The sequence below is a fragment of the Cannabis sativa genome, chromosome 2 (genome assembly GCF_029168945.1).
Source record: "Cannabis sativa cultivar Pink pepper isolate KNU-18-1 chromosome 2, ASM2916894v1, whole genome shotgun sequence".
Taxonomy (NCBI): Eukaryota; Viridiplantae; Streptophyta; class Magnoliopsida; order Rosales; family Cannabaceae; genus Cannabis; species Cannabis sativa.
The window spans coordinates 32,050,585-32,072,526 of record NC_083602.1 but is presented as its reverse complement, the minus strand read 5'-3'; the positions used below and the strand labels follow the sequence as shown (position 1 = coordinate 32,072,526).

At 31.3% G+C, this 21,942-nt stretch overlaps 1 protein-coding gene across 1 annotated transcript; it reads right to left on the bottom strand.

Annotated features, from left to right (window-relative positions):
- Window positions 1–18,151: 18,151 nt before the first annotated feature.
- On the bottom strand, window positions 18,152–21,735 carry LOC115721250 (uncharacterized). Its single transcript, XM_030650506.2, has 2 exons — window positions 21,480–21,735; window positions 18,152–18,671 (listed from the first exon to the last, which is right to left on the bottom strand). The coding sequence occupies exons 1-2, from the start codon at window positions 21,631–21,633 to the stop codon at window positions 18,313–18,315; spliced, it is 513 nt and encodes a 170-aa protein (XP_030506366.1). The 5' UTR covers window positions 21,634–21,735; the 3' UTR covers window positions 18,152–18,312.
- Window positions 21,736–21,942: the final 207 nt, after the last annotated feature.

The window sequence follows — 21,942 nt, the reverse complement described above, 5'->3', positions numbered from 1 at the left end:
TCCACTTTCAAAGTGCTAAAATCTTTAGCTTCCTCCATTGCCAAAAGTTTCGTATCAAACCTTTACGGAAGAACTCTAACAATTTTTCTCACAAGAACGTAGTCATCAAGCTTTTCTCCAAGAGCAAAATATTCATTAGCAATGTCGTATAATTTTTCATAGAATTCAGGTTAAAGTTTCATTATCGGACATTCTAAGCTCATCAAATTTAGTTTGAAGCATGATAAATCTAGATCTTTTCACATCAGAAGTTCCTTCAAACTGAGTTTGAAGAATCTCCCAAGCTTCCTTAGCAGAAACACAAGATGATATAAGTTTAATGTAACCCTCACCTACACCATTAAAGATAGCATGCAAGGCTTTGCTATTGTAGGCAGATAGTTTATCATCTTCAATAGACCATTCAGTTCAGATTTTATAATAGTATTACTCCGAAGAATCGTCTCAACCGGAGGAGACCAACTCGATAGAACCATTCTCCACGCCTTCTCATCTCGAGATTTGATGAAGGCTCTCATTCTAACTTTCCAGTAAGGATAGTTAGAGTCATTAAGCAATGGTGGTCTAGAAATAGAACTTCCTTCTGCAAAAAATGACATTCTAACAAACACGTTATAGGACCACACTAAGAGTTTAGTGTCCCGCTTCCGATACCAATTGAAAAACCGTGTTTTTGCAAATGTCGATTGTATATAAGAAAATATAAAAAACCGTAAGCGTTTGCAAGAAATAGAAAGTAATTCGCTACGTAAAACCGAACAGGCGTAATATAAAATATTTGCGTAAAAATAAATGACTTGACACAAGAGATTTATACGTGGTATCGGTTGTTCTCACGAACACTCCTAGTCCACGGGGCCACGCCCAGAGAATGAAATCAATTAATAAAGTATCAAAATTACAAAGACAATTGACTTAAACAAGTTTAGACTCCCTCTAAAGTATTGCCGCAATCCTTTGTAATCCACTTTATGAATCTGACTTCTTGAAACACCTTCAAGCCCGAACTCCCTTCGTCTTTGAAGTGTGAGTGCTTACTTCCTCCCGAAGTAAGGCTTTAGCAAGTCTTCTCCCGAAGACCAAGTGCTTACTTCCTCCCGAAGTAAGGCTTTATCAAGTCTTCTCCCGAAGACCAATCTCTTGTTCAGTCAAGTAGTTCTTCACAACCTCTAGGAAAGAGTAAGAACAGAAATAGAACAACTAGAACCTAGGTGAACAACTAGGCTCTCACAAAACAAAGAAACACTCTCTTCTCTCAAAAGATAAATGTAGAAAATGAATAATGGAAGAGGTAATTCGAATGGTTGCTCTCTGTGCTCTATTTATAGATCATAGAAACCAAAGAGGCAACCACAAGTTCGAATTAGCACCGTACAAAAACTTTCCAAAAGAAACACGATCCGCTACATCGGATTCGGTTGTCGACGAAGCAGATCTACCCGAAACGGAAACTTACTAAAATCGGTCCGATCTTCTTTCAATGCTTGATTCCTCGCCAAAAAGTATTAGATATTCCGATTGTATCAAGATACAATCGAAATCAATAAGGAAAAGGCAATAAACAAGGTTTCCCTAAAAAAGACAACTTTCCAAAAGAGAATTCCTTCTCTTTTGAGAAGTTTTCAACAAAGGAAAGTTCAGCTGAAAGTGCAACTTTCCAAACAAGGAAAAGGGCAACTACAATCTGAATTTATAAGGTAAGAAATCGAATATGAATGCACACCAATCTTACCATAAATGGAAAAATTATTTTGTCAACTAACTTGCCAAAAAAAGACTTTACAATCTCCCCCTTTGGCACTTTAGATGAACAAAATAATTTTTAACACAAAGTACCTGCAAGTTAAAGTTAGCCATAACAAATAACTACTCCCCCTGAGTAACACAATCGAAAACCAACAATAACTAAAGAAACATGCTAACTTTTAAACCAAATAAGTTCACAGGTACCAAACACAACTCCCCCTGGAAAAAGGGTCTAGAGTTGATAAAAACAAATTGAATGCTCAATAAAATGCACATTAATTAAGAAATATTTTGACAACTAAATTGCCAAAAAAAAGGACCTGACAGTTTACAATATCTTTGACCAAGTTCAATATCGGTCCAGTCCAATGCATACTCCATACATTCGAAACCAGTATACTTTGCCAATGTTCTGGAAAGAACATAACACTTACTCCAAGTGTAAGTGTACTTCATCGCTGATTATCACATCAGTGTAAATCCAAAACACTGATGAACAGGGACCAAATCTTTTGAATCATATAATCACAATCACATTCCACTGTATTGACAATACTGTAATTGTGAATAACTATATGTTCTGGATTTAACTGATTTTGTGCATATATCAAGTATATATATTAAACCATAAACATGTAACATACATGTAATCATAATTCACTTCAAAAATTCTAAATTGATAACTAATCAGATTGTAATGGGTTTTATTTAGGGCATAAAACCCAACATGGTGGACATCTCATTTCACTTCGCTGAAATATCATTTATACGTAACTAAGTGTTTTAAGGATAAAATACATTGAAGGTGTAACGGTAACTTAGTGCCTATTCAATGTAGATCATCTATTAGAGGGTCATTGATCAAATTAGGAGTATAACAATGGATAACTAATGACGTATCTATATCGTGGAACATATAGAGCGTTCTATATACTGAGAGTGCAATTCTAAGTTCTATGCGTGGATTCAACGAAGAATTAATAAGTCAGTGAATTTAAGATATAAATTCTTGATCTGCTTATTGGAAGCTCGGATATATAGACCCATGATCCCCATACTAGTTGAGACCATACTGCTTGTAAGACTCAGTTAATTGATTTTGATTAATCAATTATAATTCTAAAGTTAGACTATGTCTAGTTTATGAATTTTCACTAAGCAAGAACGAAATTGTAAAGAAAAGAGATTCTAGGTTTATTTATTAATTAAGAGACTTTATATGTCTAATTAATAAATATATTAAATGACAATATTATTTAACAATTAAATTTTAGTTATTAAATAATTAGAATTTGCATTTAAATGGTTGAATTTAAAAATTGGCGTTTTTGAGAAAATGAGATGCATAAATGATAAAATAGCAAAAATGCATAAGTGAGGCCCAATATCCAAAGCCCAGGCCAGCCACTATTGTAGGCTTTTATCATTTATTTTTTCATTATTTTAATGCCAAATAAATCTAACCTAAACCTAAGTGGTTACCTATAAATAGGTAGTGATGGCTTCAGGAAAAAGATGATACATATCATTCCTTCAGAGAAAAATTTCTAGCTGCCACCTTCTCTCTTCTTTTCTTCTCTAAATTTCGAAATCCTTGAGTGAATGAGTGAGTGCCCACACACATCAAGTGGTATCTCAATCATAGTGTGTAAGACTGTGAAAAATCAACCAACAAGAAGGAGAATCAACATCAAAAAAATGAGAGAAAGAGATCCAGGTTCAGATCTTGGTGATGCTCTGCTACAGAAAGGAATCAAGGGCTAGAGATCTGAACGGAAGGAGTCATTATATTCCGCTGCACCCAATGTAAGGTTTCCTAAACCTTATATGTGTTTATTTCATTGTTTTAGAATTCATATTAGGATGTTAATGAAACATACTTGTTAGTAAATCTAGATTCTGGTAAAATATATCCAACAGATATTAAAGGTTAAATTCCTCTCTTTTGGGCCTTGTGTGAGAGTTGGGGGCCAATAAAAGTGGGTACGACATACTGAACCCAGCTCCCCCTCACATGAACTACCCCAATTGTTAAGGCCCATTTGCCTTATTTAAATAATTGTATTATGTTAATTATATTAGTCTAATTTAATTAAAATTGAATTAGCTACATAATTAACTTTTAAAATTTATGAAATTTATTTTTCATTTTAATATTTTAAAGTTAATTTTAGAAAAACACTTAGTTAATGATATATATTCTAGATAGTTATTTCTATACTAATTATTATTTCTAATATTAAATAGGAAAATATCATTGATTGTGAAATTAATTGTTTCATAATTAATTTTGGTACAATCTAAGTTTAATATATTTTCCTAGTATTAAACTAGAATTAATAATTAAGTTTCCTCTATACTTAATTATTTATTTCTTGAATTTAATACATTTAATTAAATTGAAAATTAAATATCTATGTTGATTTTCATCATGATACTTAAATATTGTTGTTTTCATGTTATTTAATTAAAGTTGAAAATTATCTTAAGTTTGGAATCTTATTTCAGAATAACTTAAACCTGAATAATTTTCAAAATATATTTTATTTTATTTTATTAATCATTTCCCAAAATTTCGAAATTACATTTCTTTAATGTAGAAATTTCGAATTTTATTTGAAAAATAGATTAAAGTTGAAAATTATTTATTTTAGTTTCGGACCAACTTAAATCAATGATTTTTTCATTTAATGATTAATTAAAATAAATGAACTAAAATATATTATTATTAGAAATTGAATTAATTAGTCAGTGAAAGTCTAGATAGATATTATCTGTTTTGCTTGAAGTATTTTTCTAGTGTATTTAATTAAATAGAAAATTAATATTTAAGTTGATTCTTGATCATGATACTTAAATATTTGAAATTTTTCTTAAATATTTAATTAAATAGGAAAATTATATTTTTGTTGTAAATTAATCTTATTAATTAATTTTGGGCCAACATAAAATTAAGATAATTTTCCAGGATTTATTTTTATTTTATTTTAAATCATTTTCGAAAGTAGTATTTTTATACACTTCATTTTTCGAAATGCAATATATATTTATAGAAAATTAAATTTGAGTTGTAAATTAATTTAAATTAATTTTGAAACAACTTAAATTGCATTATTTTCTAAATATTTATAGAAATTATTACTAAGATGGAAATAATTCACGTTATTTTCATATCCATCTAAGTATAATTTATAAATATTACATTAAAATTTATATTTAGAATTTTTTTTTTTCTAAATTGGAAATTTTAATTAAATAAATATATATATTTAAAATAAATAAATTAAAATAAGTTCCAGAAGAAAATACAACTTTCGTTAAATAATGAGCTTTATTATTAGGATATTCGATCTCCATTATTGGTTTTACATAGCTATTGTTTTAGTGAGTAATCCTCCCTAATGGAGGAACGTTCATTAGCAAGTTAGCACCGTTCAATCTCGAAAGATAAGTAATCTTGTAAGTTTTTTATATAGTATTGATCACCCTAATGGTGGCGACGGTATAAGACTTGCAAGAATATGAAACAATGGTGGAAGCTCATAAGATAGAATAGCCTTGACTCTTGCCTAAACGGGACAACGCGGATTCCAATCTTGATCGAATAAAAGGTTGCTAGAGTGTTTATCATTTTAGATGAGCTGACAACTCTATTCAATGGATGGTAGCTTTGACTCTCGCCTAAACGGGACACTGATATCAGTTTGTTGAAGACCTTGGAAACTATTTAGGATTGTATGTTTAAGTATTTTCACTTGTCATTCCTACTTGCTATATGTTTAATAATTTCTGAATTGTGTATGAATTTATATTAAACCATGTTATTTTCTATTATTAAATTGTAGTTTAATTTCGAATCTTCATTGTTGGTCTAACTTGGTTTGTTTTTCTAATGAGATAAATCCCTAATGGATTTTCACCATTAGACAAACATAATAGTGTTAGATCTCGAAAGATAAATATTGTATATGCAAGATCTAGCTGTTCATCAATTGATGACACCTTAGACTAGTATTTTACAATATGAAACAAGAAGATTGTATAAATAAGATTACTTTGACTCTCGCTAATCGGAGCATCGTTGGATTCTTATTTAAAACGAAATTATGTTAATTCCTCTTTAGCTTATTCATTTCGAATTAGCTCAATGACATATCATTGGATGAATGGTCTATAAATCATATAAAGTCATTCTATATTTTCTCTTAAGAAATTAAATGACGAATATGATTATATTCCCGAAATTCTATCCAGAAATGATATAAATCCTCAATCTTAGAAATCTCCTACTTGTATGGGCAAATCAACTTAGAGTTAAATTAGTAGTGGTAGTCCAAGAAAGAATTACTCATTATACAGTTACACTTTCACAAGTGTTTCATAACCATTTTCTATCAATGGATTCAAACTGTATGAGTTGAGTATTCTGTGACCAGAATCCACTTGCACTATTCTAAGAACTCTTTGATGTAACTAAATCCAGTCATCAAGAGACACAACCAAATAAATCTATGGCTTTTGTATCTTGTTCATAGTGGTTTTGACAAGATCAATCTCTGCAAAGAGTTAATATGCCTATATCCACTGAAAGTAAGTTCATCTCATTCGCAGATGGATGTACATTCAGGGGTGGATATGAGTTTTTCGTTGTATTCTTAAAACGATCACTCTAGATTTTACCTTATGCAAAAGAAATTTGAAATGTTTGAAAAATTTCATGAATTTCTAGCAATGGTGAAAAACTATCAAGGTAGGTGGTTAAAGATCTTGCGAACTGATAGAGGTGTAGAAAAAGTTAGTAGATATGCAGTTCAAAGATCATTAATTTGATTTTTGAATTATATCCAAACTTACCTCCCCGGAAATTCAATTTGCATATTGATAATTAGTTACTAGTCGTTGCCTAAATCTTTCTATGGTAATATAATTTCAGAATGATGCAATGATTGTATACTTAATCTAAATCATTACTAGATTCATGGATGACCTAATCAAAATCTTAAGAAAAGCTAGAACTGCTAACCCTGGTTTGCATGTTTGTTATCTATTCTAATTGATTAGGGGTGGACCATCCCATAGTCATTAGATAAGAAAGTGTTTGTTTAAACAGATACTACTTTTCTAAGAAAATGACTAAGTCTGAAAATAAAGTAGCAAATAAAGGAGATAATCTTTCTTGATTCCATAAGTGTTCTATCATCTTTCTTTACAAGATGATCCCATTGTCTCTGCTGTCTTAACACAACCGAAGAGGTCAATACCATTTAGTTTTCTTACACATAATTCACGGTACCTTGTCGTAGTGGGAGAGTTTCTAGGAACTCACCTTCTTATGACTTGGAAGACACTAGTGATTAAAATTCATTATGAGTTTAAACAAGTAATGGATTGTCAAGATAAGAAACTAAGAAGAAAAGCCAAGAGAACTATGGTTTAATCCATTCACATGAAGTAACCTAAAGTTTTCTATTACAAGGACATAAAAGGAAATTTTCATTAATAAGTCTATTCAATGGACTTAACAAAACTTCCTGTTCCTAGTATTATAGGTTTGAGTTTATCAAAATCTATGGCTCATGGTATACCTGGTTAATTACTTACTCTAGTGCAAGCAACTTACTTTAATAAGATGCTGAAGCATTTTCTTTCCAATGGCAATCTATAGAAGCTTCATAACTTCTAAGCATAAATTTTATTTATTTAAGGAAAAGTCTCAACTATTCCAGAAAAGATAAAGCCATGAAAGAATTTCTTAAATCAACAGTGAGAGGTCTCAGATATGCTTTTGTATGCCTTAGACCAGACACCTGCTGTTGAGTGGGAGTAATGAGTAGGTATCAGATTAATCCAAGAGAGGAACATTGGAAGACAATCAAGTAAATCTTAAGATTAAGAAGAGGAACTATATGTTAGTCAATAAGGGTGTGTTTAAAACTCTTAGACTACACCACATCAGATTTCAAGACTTGCCTTTGTGCTTGAAAGTCTGCTAATAAAATGGTGATTACTCTGGGGGTGGAGTAGTGATTTTGGAGAAGTGTAAAAACCTCTCAGAAGTCTCTTAGTCAACCATAAAGAGACTGAATGTTAAAGTTGCAGGAAAGGTACTTATTCAGTATAAGGAAAGTTCTATACATTTGTGGCACCGTTCCAACTTGCCTTAACTACTAGTGTTACTTCCTGAATAACCAAGAAGTAGTTGCCAAAAGTATAGAATCCAGTATCCCAAGAGAGTAGACATATAGAGAGGAATTTCACATTATCAAGGATTTTGTGATTAAGGAAGAGTAATGGTGGAGAAGAGGTTGTCTTTAATTCAACCTGTCAGATCCTATTGCGAAGAGTTTACTACTATTACACATGATTTGTATATCAAGGTGTTAATGATTATTTGAAATGCACATTTTGTTTTATATTAGTGCAAGTGGGAGTTTGTTGGGTTTTGTGCCCCAAATAAAACTCATTTCAATATAATTAAATTTACTTATTAATAAAGATCAGAAATAACATTTTATGTTGCATGGTTCACATGATTTATTTCATGATTATATATATAATGTATGAATTCTATTTAAGTCCATAACATATGAATTTGTTAATAATTATAGTGTTGTCAGCACAGTGGAATATAATCTTAATTATATGTTCGAAAGTTTATTCCCTGATTTGTCAGAACACTGGATTTAGACTGACATGGTATAATCAGCGATAGGTATTCTTACACCTTGGAAAAGTGTTATGTCATTTCCAGGACATTGGCAAAGTTTACCAGTATTGGATGTATGGAGTATACAACGGAAGGGACCGATATTGAACTTTGATTAGATATATTAGAATTTACCGTAATACCTATTCAATTCAATATCACCTGTTGATCCTAGATCAAATGATCTTAATCCTGATATGATTAGGTTCAATCTCAAGAGTGTTATTCGTGTTCTTTGATTTGTTAGTTAAGCCTACTTTTGGGTCAGGGTGATATGTACATTTTGGGAACACGGTAGTGCAATTGAGTGGGAGCGCTAACATAAATATGGAATCTATAGCTTCTATCTGGCGAATAGAAAGTAAAGGATGATTTCCTTCAAGCTTAACCAAATGAAAATAAATGGTGGAGATCTCATTTCACTTAGCTGAAATATCATTTATACAGGGTGAAGTGTTTTAACGATAAAATACATTGTAGGGTGTTACGGTAATTTAATCCCTTTACAGTGTAAATCATCTATATAGAGGATCATTGATCACATTAGGGTTATAACAATGGATAACTAATGACGTGTCTATATCATGGAACATATAGAGCGTTCTACATGACTGAGAGTGCAATTCCAAGTTCTAAGTGTGGATTCAATGAGGAATTAATAAGTTAGGGAATTTACTTGGTAAATTCGGTTCGACTTATTGGAAGCTCGGTTATATAGACCCATGGTCCCCATACTAGTTGAGACCATACTGCTTGTAAGACTCCGTTAATTGATTTTGATTAATCAATTATAATTCTAAAAGTTAGACTATGTCTACTTTATGAATTTTCACTAAGCAAGGGCGAAATTCTAAAGAAAAGAGATTCTATGTTTATTTATTAATTAAGATACTTATATGTCTAAATTAATAAATATATTAAATGGCAATATTATTTAATAATTATTTTTAAGTTATTAAATAATTAGAATTGACATTTGAATGGTTAAATTGGAAAATTAGCATTTTTGAGAAAATGGGAATGAAAAATAACAAAATGGGAAAGTTGCAAAGTGAGGCCCAATTTCCTTATATGGGCCGCCCACTATGCATAGGCTTTTACCATTTTATTTTTTCATTATTTTAATGCCACACAATTCTAACCTAAACCTAGAGGGCATTCTATAAATATAAAGTAATGGCTTCAGGAAACAACACACAATTACATCTCATTTTTTTGAGAGTGAATTCCTCAGCCACCACTTTCCTCTCTCTTTTCTTCTCTAAATTTCGAAATACCTTGAGTGAATGAGTAGTGCCCACACTCATCAAGTGGTACCTCAATCATAGTATGTAAGACTGTGGAAAATCAGCACCAACAAGAAGGAGAGAAAGAGATCCAGATTCAGGTCTTGATTATGCTCTGCTACAGAAAGGAATCAAGGGCTAGAGATCTGAATGGAAGGAGTCATTATATTCCGCTGCACCCAATGTAAGGTTTTCTTAAACTCTTATGTGTTTATTTCATTGTTTTAGAATTCATATTAGGATGTTAATAAAACATACTTTGTAGTAAATCTAGATCCTGGTAAAATACTTCCAACATTATCCTGCTTGAAGATTTGGACTTTTCGTCAACTAGTAAGTTGTGCATGATGACTTAGTCCTCGTACTAACAGGTTGTACTCCACGTAGCATCAATCTTGCCTATGTGGACATGCCACGTTATGTGGACAAAAATTGGGATAAAATTTTCCCCCAAGTCCCTATGCGGACGTTTGTACAGATAGGGACTTTCCAACTTCAATTCTGACTGTTGAAGTCTTAACTGGGCAGCTTATGGATACTTGGGCTCTTCATATGACAACTTCAATTATAGGAATTCTTTTTTGTTGTTCATGTTCCCACTAGGGAACTATTGCTCTTCTACAATGCTATTTTGTGGGATGTGTAACTGTCTACTACATGTTTGAAGAGAGGGCATGCCAGAACCTATATAAGGTTCATTTGTTCACGTTATTATTCTCTCTCTATCTTCTTCAAAGTCTCTTGAGAAAAAATAAAAAGGAAGCTCTCCATTTTCCTTAGAAGCCCGACGCCCCAGAAACTCCAAATCTTGGGATTTTCTCTCTATTTTGACTATCAAAGCTTCCCATAGGCATCCTCAATGGACTTCATTAGTGGATGAGCTTTCAAATCCCATTCTCTACTTATTTTCTTCAATTTGCCATTATTGTGTTCAAGATTTTTCAAGTTTTTTACATTTTTGATTCTCACGTTAGATTGTAATCTGTTTTGCATTATGATCCGCATGATAGCTTTAAGATACATAATGTATGATTTCTTGATAAAAAGATATTTGATTTTGAACTTTGTTTTGATTCTTGACTCCTTGAGTCATGAAGAACACGTTTGAGTCTTTGAACAAAAAAATATATTTTTCAATCCATAGGACACCCTAATCGTCCTATAGGTCTTGTTTATGACCTGGCTGACACATGGTGCCATTCTAGGGAGGAAGGCCAGTTCTAGGTTTTAACTTAGAACCCTGGCCAGTTCTTGCATGGGTCATTCTGACCTTGCCGACACATGGTGCCATTCTAGAGAGGCTGGCCGATTCTAGGGTTTAACCTAGAACCTTGGCTGGTTCTTGCATGGGTCAGGGACCCTAGTTGGCACACAATGGTGCCTTGGGACCTTTTCCAGCACATGGCTTCGATCCCAAGGTAGTGGCCAGTTTTTTGTTCTCTTTTGACTCTTGCAAGAACTTTATGATGGCCTTATGAGCTTGTTCAACCCTTGTCCAACACTTGTTCAACCCTTGTAGTACTTGGCTTTGAAAAGTGTTGGGATTTTATGCCCTAAATAAAACACATTTCAATACAATCTTATTTGTTATCAATAGAAGATTAGAAGTCTTTTAAGTTAACATGTCATTTTCATGTTTATGGTTTAATATACAATTTCTGTTAAATCCAGAACATATAGTTATTCACAATTACTGTGATATTAACACAGTGGAAGGTAATTGTGATTATATGCTTCAAACGAGTGTGTCCCGTGATTCATCAGTGCACTGGATTTACACTGATGTGATAGTTAGCGATAAAGTTTACTTACACCTTGGATAAGAGTTATGTTCTTTCTAGGACATTAGCAAAGTATGGTAGTATCGAATGTATGGAGTATACATTGGATTGAGACCGATATTAATCTTGATAAAGATATTATAATCTTACCATTGTATCTTTCTAGGTCAATATCACTGGTTGATCTTAGATCAAAAGAACTTAATCCTGATATGGTTAGGTTCGATGTCAAGAGTGTTATTTATGTTCTTTGAGTTGTTAGTTAAAGCCCACAAATTGGTTCGGGTAACACATACATCTCATACATCTTAGGAACATGATAGTACAATTGAGTGGGAGCACTAGTCATAGATACGAAATCTATAGCTTCTATCTAGACATAGAAGTGAAATGATAATTTCCTTCGAGCTTGACTTAATAGAGATAAATGAAAAAGCTCTTATTTCAGTAATTATATTAGTTTATTGAAATATTATTTATAGGAAGCTAAGTGTTTTAAGGATGAAATACATTGGGATTAGAACGATAGATAATTCATAGCGTATCTATATCGTGGAACATATAGAGCGTTCTATAAAATTAAGAGTGCAATTTCAAATCTATTGTGGCACAAGAAGGAACTAATAAATTAGGAAATTTACTTGGTAAATTCTAGATCTACTTATTGGAAGCTTGGTTATATAGGCCCATTATCCCCACACTAGTTGAGATAATATTGCTTGTAAGACTCAGTTAATTGGTTTCAATTAATCAATTATAATTCTAAAATTAGACTATGTCTTATTTATAACTTTTCACTAAGCAAGGGCTTAATTGTGAAGAAAAAAAGTTTTAGGGTTTATTTGTTAATTGAGAGACTTTATTAAGTCTAATTAATAAATAAGTTAAATGAAAATTTTATTTGATAATTAATTTTAATTATTAAATAAATAATTTTGACATTTAAAGGATTGAGAAATTGGAAAATATGGTATTTGTAAAGGAAAAGATAAATTGTTGAATAAAATGGCAAAATTCTAATTTAGTTGGGCCCATCTTATGGCCGGCCACTTAAGGGAAATTTAAGCCAATTTTTATCAATTTTTTAATGTTATATAATTTAAATCTAACCCTAGGAGAATCCAACCTGTCATTCTAGTTTTCATTCTTTGTCAAACAACTAGAGACTTGAGAACCTCTTTCTATAGAATTTGATTCTCTCCTTTTTTTCTTCATAATTTCGAGCCTTATAGTGAAAGAGTACATGCCTACCCATAGCAAGTCAAGTACTCAATCATAGTGTGTAAGCCTATGAAGAATCCAACACTTGAAGGATAATGGGGCTCAAATCTTGATAATATTCTGCGACAAAAAGGAACAAGGGTTAGAGATCTGAGCAGAATGAGAAATATTATTCCGCTGCAATCAATGTAAGGTTTCTTAACTTTATATGTGTTTAAATTCCATTGTTTTAGATAATGCTTATATGTTAATCAACATACATGGTAGTAAATATAGATCCTCATAAAATAATTCCCAACAAAAAGATCCTGAAAGTCATCCTAACACATAGTTGCCCCATTACGTTTAGGAGATAACATCTCCCACAATACTAGGGCATCCTCCTAGAACTGAAATGTTGTGCAAGTTACTTGGTCATTTCCAGTAACCCCCATAAAGTTCAAAATTCGATTCATTGTAGCCAGACACTGTCTAGCTTTCATCACATCTGGACCTCCCAAAAAACTTAAGGTCCTTGCTTTAGAAGCTTTCGTACAGTGGTTCCATTTAGTTACCAGTGCAGGGTGCCCAACTGGTAACACTGGAATGAAAACTAGTGGCACCTGCTGAGGTGGTACAGTAGGAGGAGCTTGCTGCTTGAGGCACTGCAACTTCTCTTCATGCCTCTGAAGTTTGGCTTGCATTTTTGCAAACCCCTATTCCCAATTTGGCGAAGCCTATTGTAGATTGGCACTACTGCTGCCATGGCCTCAACCACCTCCAACCTCAACCATGTCACCCTGACTTCTATTATTTAGTTGAGTATCCATTCCATAGGAGGAGCCTACAATTTCATAAGTCAAGTCGGTCAGATGGTGATCATAATCATATAAGAAATACCACATAACATGGAAACTCATTCAAATAATTATTAATAGCATTCTTCCTATCATATATTTCTAATCATGTTGTCTTATTTAAACTACTAAAGCTTATAAAAGCTTTCAAAATTGTGTGTTGAGCTTGTCTTTAATGATGATTGTACATATCTAGCCAGTCTTTAGAGAAAAAACTTGGCGGCCTGAGGTGAGGAATCATTTATTTTTGTGGGATTAGTTTAGGGTTCTTGTATTCCAATTTCATCATTTTTGAAGGCTAGAGACCAATTGCAAGGTGGACGCATAGGATTCCTAACAGTAGTGATAGACACTAGCAGACCAAGGGCCAGTTTGGTATAGTTGTGCTGTGGGAAAAAGCAATTGTAGCTGTACTGTAGGAAAAAACAGCTGTAGCAGAACTGTAAAAAAAAGCCGAGCTAGGTATTTAGTAAATTATAAATTTTAAAGTGCTGTGAGTTGTTAATATTCTATAATAATAATAATAATAATAATAATAATAATAATAATAATAATATTTTAATCTATTTTATTAAAATCACAAATATATGTGTAAAATATGTTATATAAAATTTTTATTTTCTATATATTTTTAATTATTTTTTCTATAGTATAAATTTATATATAAAAATAATTTTTAATATTCTTAAATTATATTTTTATCAATTGTAAAAACAATTGTAGTTTATAAGAAACTTAATATTGTTTGTTAATAATAAAAATATAAATATAAAATATTTTTTAAAATAAAATAAAAAATTAGAAATTTAAATATTATTTATTTTAAATATTTTTTTCCTTATATAATAAATAATTAAATAAATTTTTAGTAAAAAATAATTTATTATAGTCTTTTAATCAAAACAATTTTTTTTTCAAAAGTTGGATTGTACTAGTTTTAACTTTTAGCTGTAGCTTTTCCATAAATTCTCCAATAAGCTGTTTTTTAACTGCTTACCAAAAATTTTTTTGTCACAGCTTTTAGCTTTTCCAAAAGTCGTGCCAAACTGGCCCCAAGTATAATTGGGTCTAAGGATATCGAAGTAGTAAAAGAGTTAAAGATTGTTTTTCCTAAAGAGTTGACTGGTTTACCACCACAGCAGAAAATAAACTTTGTAATTAATTTTACTTCAGGAGCGAAACCAGTTTCCAAGGCACCGTATAGAATAGCTCCAGCAGAACTTAAAGAGCTAAAGGTACATTTGGAGGGGATGCATGACTTAGGTTTACCCAATTAAGTATATCACCCTGGGGTGCTCTCGCGTTGTTTGTGAAGAATAAAGATGGGCCACTTCGTATATGTAAGGCTGAGCATAAAATCCAGAAAACCGAAAAACCGATCAAGCCGACCTACCAAACACCACTGAAACCGAAACTGAAAAAACCGAAAACCGAAAAAACTGACGACGGTTAAAATCGCTATTAAACGGTCGGTCTTTTTTTGGGTACTGAACCGACCATTCAAACCGAAACTGACCGACTATCTTATACATATATATATATAACTTTCATATTTAATTTATAATGCACACTGCACAGTTATAACATATAATACACTCAGTACACATAATATAACAAAAAACAAAACTCATTGACCAGTCCACTCTTTTTCTCATTAAATGAAAAATAAATTGTACATTTTCCCACTCTTTCGTCCAAAACCAAAATAGTAAACATAAATAAATAATGCTATGTTGCCAAACTGTGATCCTAAGAAGCCGAGGGCTGCTTGCAATTATTGTGGTACCGATTATGCAGTAAATACAAAGTTGAATGGGACTAGCACATTATGGGCACATGTGGAGAGAAAATATAAAAAAAAAGTCCTTTTAGCGATTGGGTCGAGCAAAATAAAAGACAACAATCTACTATAGATAGATTTACTAAAAAGAGAACAACAACTTGCAATGATGAAGAAGTTGCTTCAAGTGGGTTGCCATTAAGATTTAATCAAAACCTTGTTCGGAAAGGAATAGCTGAATATATCATCATGGATGAGCTACCTTTTCGGCATGTCGATGGAAAAGGATTTCAAAAGCTTATCAGACTTTTTTTTGACGATTTCCAGTTCCCATCAAGGTTCACTGTGGCGAGGGATATTTATCAATTGTTTTTGGATCGAAAGAAAGAATTGAAGGAAGTTTTGGCACAACATAGAGTATCATTGACAACCGATTGTTGGACATCAATCCAAAATATTTCTTATTTGTGCTTGACTGCACATTGGGTTGATGATAATTGGAAAATGCGTAAAAGGATTATCAACTTTATCCAGGTTCCTAGCCATAAAGGGGAGCTTGTGGGGAAAGAGTTGATAAATTGTCTTAATGAGTGGGGTATCTCTAACGTATTTGCAGTGACAGTTGACAATACTTCTTCAAATGATGTTGCACTAAGAAAATTGAAGGGGCACTTGTTGGAAAAGGATAATACAGTTCCACTAAATGGTGAAATGTTTCATATGAGGTGTTCGGCTCATATCTTGAATCTCATAGTAAGTGATGGTTTGAAAGAGTTAAATGAAGCAATTTCAAGTATTCGAAATACGGTGAGATATGTGAGGTCATCTCCAGCTAGACTGAAAAGGTTTAAAGAAAGTTGTACAGATGCAAACATTGAATCGAAAGCCTTGTTATGCTTGGACGTAGTTACTAGATGGAACTCCACCTACATGATGTTAGAAGCGGCTATAAAATTCAAGAAGGCTTTTGACAATTTAGAAGGAGATGCGAATTACACAAGGTACTCTGATGAAGAAAAAATGACTGGTCCGCCAAGTAATCTAGATTGGGAAAAAGAGGAATATTTGTCAACTTTTTGAAAAGATTCTATGATCTTACTAATCGATTCAGTGGATCATTATATGTCACATCCAATCTATTCCTTCCGGATATTTTGAAAGTTCAGGCTGATTTGACTACTATGGCTTATAATCCTGATACTTTATTAGGAACTATGGCAATTAGTATGAAGCGAAAATACGACAAATATTGGAGAAGGATAGAAAAGTTGAATATGTTGACATTTATTGCCAATATCCTTGATCCGAGGTATAAATTAGAGGTTGTGAATCGAGATTTTAGATTTGTGTACAATCCAAGTAAGTCTGACAAAATGTAAAGATGGTCACCAATACATTGGCACAGTTGTATGGGTTTTATAAGCAACAGCAAACAACTCAGCCATCCGAAGCTCAACAATCACAAGCTCCACCATCTCAATCTCAGTCTCAGCGTATTATTGTCGCAACTACAGAATCATTTCTTCTTGGGCAGCTACAACTTAGTGATGACGTTGAAGAAGATGATCTCGAATACTACTTGAATGATCGTTGTGAGAAGCTTGATCCTACATTTGATATTCTCCAATGGTGGAAACAAAATGGATTAAAATATCCAATTGTTGCTCGTATGGCAGAAGAAGTCTTGGCTGTTCAGATGTCTACAGTAGCATCTGAATCAGCTTTTTCTACAGGTGGAAGAATCCTAGATGCATTTAGGAGTTCTTTATCTCCAAGGATGGTGGAAGCTTTGATTTGTTCTAAGAACTGGTATACTTGTGAGTATGAGGAACCTATTGTACTTCGTTAATACATGGACGAAATTGAAGGTTTAGAGATATGTGAACAAGTTATTACAGGTAACATATTGTTCAACCATTATATATTAATTGTTAATTGAAATTAGCCCGTTTTCTACCTAGATCCAGAAAAGGAGAAGCTGAAGAGGAGAGTATATGTTAGATTTTATGTTAATGAAATTTTTATCAGGTGATGGATCATGTATTACTATTAATAAGAATCTTGACAATGCTTCCGGAAGTGGAAGTGGGACAGAGAAAATCAAATAAAATTTCAAGGTAATTAATGAAAAGTTAATTTTTTTACTTTAAAGCTTTATTTCTCTCAATAGTACTTTCATAAATTATTTCTTTAATTGTGTATTCTTATTTTTTGTAAGTGTAGGTGGTGATCATAGACCATGGTTGCTTTGCTGGTTGGATTTGACTCTATTTTCTATCTATTGTTTTAATGTATTTCATATGTTTAGTTGTGGAATAATGTATTTGAAGTGGACTTATATTTGATTTATGTTTTAGATTTTAGACTTTTAACTCCATATTTTAATTTATATGGTTGCACTTATAATATGTAGAACCATGTGTTTACAATTGGTTTTTGAACAAATAATTTGTATGGTTGTAGCATTTTTTTTAAAGAAAGTGTCTATATGGTTGTAGCTTTAGATTTAAGAATAATGGATTTATGGAATAAATTGGACTATATTTTACAGCAAAAAAAAAAAAAGTCAGTTTTGGCAGTTTGAACCGACCGAACCGCAGTTTAGTTTGGTCAGTTTTAGGACGGTTATTAAATTGGTCGGTCGGTTTTGGATTGAACCAATCCAGACCGAAAAACCGACAGTTGGATTTTTATGAGAAAAAAAACCGACTAAACCGACCAATGCTTAATCCAAATGAATACAGAACAACATAATAATCTTGTCCCAATAAACAAGTCTAATTTGATCAATAAAAAGTCAGTCAAAAATTAACTTCTTAATTAATAATAATAATAATAATAATAATAATAATAATAATAATAATAATAATAATACCTTACCCTCAAAATGTTTGTATAAAAGAAATGACACCATCAGATAAAAATTGCCCAAACAACAAAAAAAAGGGACTTAAAATTAGTTCTTGGGTTGAGTTTGGGTACCGATATGTTTGGTAAGAACATAGCAATCTGGTGGTGTGATGTTGGTATAGTAGTTGTGAATAGTTTCAGTGATTTCGAACCCGAATTTCTTGTAGAAATTTATGGCGTCTTCGTTATTTGTCTGCACATGTAAATAAACTTTAGAAATGTTTTGGTTTGAGCTGAGATCAAGAACATGGTTTAGGAGTTTTGAACCGATTCCTATTCCTCGATAGGGTGCTAAAACACCTAAAGTCATTATGTAAACGGCAGCGGCAGGAGCACCACCGCTCTCTTTCTTCTCAATCTCGAGCCGGCAGGCGATAGAACCGGCACATATGTCGCTGTAATATGCTGAAAATAAGAGCAAGGAATGTAACTGTGAGGTGAGGGGAAACAACACGTTGTTTGAATTGGAAATGGGGTTTTGTTTGATTTGTAAAGAATTATGACTAAGCGAAAATCGAAGTAAGATTATATTTTTTTTGTAAGAATACAGCTCAACCAAATTGAAAATAAATTTGTATAAGAGTACGGAAAGCTCACACAAGCAGAGGAAGATTATTCAAAATGTAAGTATACAAATCACTAAAATAAACTCAAATTAGTATACAAAGGCATTTTATATAAATGTATACATCATTTTAATTAGTTATAAAAAGTGTGCAAAAAAAAATCAATTATAAAAATGTACACATTTGAAAACATATTTATATAAAATCATACAAATTGTTAATTTAATTATATTAGATGTATTAATGAATCAAATTACCATAATTAAATTTTTGTAACTATTTTGATGGCTAATAATTGACTCATTTTTTAATAAACATGTAATTTATCAAATAATAAAGATATATATTGGTAAAAAATATAGATTAATTATAAATATAAAATATATTTATAACTAGTAAAAATATACGTTTTTTTTTTCTACTTAATTTTAAATAAACATAGATATAAATTATTAATACATTATTGTTTATTATTTTTATTAAATATTTTGCTAAAATAAACCTATCTTTATAATAAATTAAAGTAAAATGGATAATAAACATTTATACTATACAAAAAAATAGTATATTTATTATATTAAACCGTTTATTATTTATTTAATTTTATTATTAAGCATGTTTATTTATTTTTCATAAAATAAATATATTATAATAAATCACACTAAAATAAATCATAAACATTTATATTATAATAAAAAAAAATATTTAGCATGTTTCTTGTGTAAAAATATATATTTTTTTTTCAAATAAACATGTTATATTATTATTAAAAAAATTAAAAACATTACTATAATAAACATAGTACATTATTATATTTATAATTATAAATTATAATAATTTAAACATTAATAATGATATTATTATAAATAAAATATTTTATTAGTATAATAAATTTATATAATTTTATTCTTTTAATTAAATTACTACAATTAATTTTCTTCTTAAATTTTATTTTTTTCATCATATACTTATACTATACATATATTAGTAACTATTATAAGTATCAAATGAATAATCATAAATTATAAGATTTAAAGTCACATGTTATAATGATTACACATTAATGCTCCTTAATCCATAATCTACATTAAAAGAATATTATGTATACATATGTATATAGTAAGTTTAGTAAATATTATATATATTGAATGATCTAAATATTAGTAAATATATTATTAAAATGTATGAGTTTTTATAATTAAGTTTTTTTTGCACATTTTTTGTAATATATTAATTTTTGTTGTACATTAAAGAAAAAACCCCAATACTGAGCATTATTCAGAATATTCAACAGCAAGCATGGATAAGATTTACACTACTAACTACGCGGGACCTAATTAGAATATGAAAGTTAAACAACAAAACTTATTAGCAAAGGCTGATAATTCATGCTATTGTGTTGTGTTCGTATCGATACAAACAATTATTTCATCGTGTTAAAATCTCAAACACAAACATAACACTATTATTTTGATGAAGCAATGTCTTGATATGATATGGTAGGCTTATAAGAATAAAAATAAATTTGGGCAAGAGTATGGAAAGCTCACAAAAACAGAGGAAGATTATTCAAAATGTTAGTAAGTTTGGTTGGTACATTGTTATAAATACCAATTTTTGAATGCTGAATACGACTAAAATAAAACTCAAACTAAGTATACCAATCTCTCTTTCAGAATGTTCACAGCAAGCATGGATAAGATTTTGACATATACCGAAAGAAGAGAAACATAGCAGTTGTATATACTACCAATTACCAAACTGATTTTCAAATTTACATTACAAACTACTAACTACCCGGAACTCGATTACTCAAGAGGGAAGCTCAAATGGTAAGGCATGTGGTTTGCCTTTACATTAGAACTACTAACTACCCAAGAGAGGTAGCTGAAAATGAAATGGTTAGGCACGTGGTTTTCTCCCACAAGGTCTGAAGTTCGAGTACTCGAACTTTCCTGGTTCCCAAAATATTGTATGGTTAGTCGGGGATCCTAGTTTTAAAAAGAAAAAACTACCCGAAACTCAATTAGAATATGAAAATTAAACAAAGCTTATTTGCAAAGACTGACAATTCATGTTATCATTGTAGTTATCAACACAATTATTCCACATATTGAAATCTAAACAACAAACACGATACAATTACTAAACATGTTGAAATCTCAAACACGAACACCACACGATTATTTGCATTTTTAGTAGGTTTATACAACACAACACAATAACACGATTAAACATGTCAAAAAGTGAAACATGAACAGTACTACTCGACTTGATTATTAAACGTGTTACCCAAACTTAGTTATTGTCATAAATTCACATCCCTATCATATAATCAGATATTTCCATCTATGGTTGTGGTAAGAAGAATCTCAAGCCACCTAATCTTCCCTGAATGAATAAAACAACACTCAACCAAACATTATAACATAAAGCAAAAGAACACTAGATTTTGTAAAAACTAGTCAATATTTCAACAAAAATCATCCATAACAACAACGAACAAATGAGCATTAGAATCAAAAAGTCAGATAGTAAAGCAGTAAAGAGCAACAACATACACAAAGGCCAAATGAAAAACACCAGATCAGATCAGAGATTATATATATGAAACGAAAAGGTCGATGGGAATGAAATGGAATCGAACCTAGCTTGGTGAATTCGCCGGAAGAGAGAGCATCGACGTAGTACTTGTCGTTGTAGCGAACGGGAAAAAGAGCAGTGTTGAGCTTCTTTAGCTGCATAAGATTCTTTTGCCTTAATCCATCCAACGAGATTTGGAGCTCGCGCCCAGCTCCCATGGCCGATTTCTGGGGAGAGAGAGAGAGAAGTAGCAGAGTGTGTCTTTGAGGGTTTTGCAGAACATGAGAGAGAGAAAGGGGTCGATTTTTCCTTCCTTTCTAACAAATTTATATTTTCATTGTTTTTAAAGATTAATTTGCGTCCTAAATACATAAATTTAAATAAATACTTAATTGTATTTACTCTATTTATAAAGATGTCGTTTGGTAACATTTTTGTTTTTTAATTTTCTAAACACAAAATGAAAGTAAAATTTTTGTTTTTAAAAAATTTATTTTTAAAAAACAAAAATGCGTTCTGTAACCACT

Bases quoted from the DNA above. Each gene is read 5' to 3' on its own strand.
- LOC115721250 (XM_030650506.2), bottom strand. From the start codon at position 21,633: ATGGGAGCTGGGCGCGAGCTCCAAATCTCGTTGGATGGATTAAGGCAA. The intron at 18,672-21,479 runs GTTCGATTCCAT...TCTTATTTTCAG, and splicing joins CGGCGAATTCACCAAGCTAG to CATATTACAGCGACATATGT.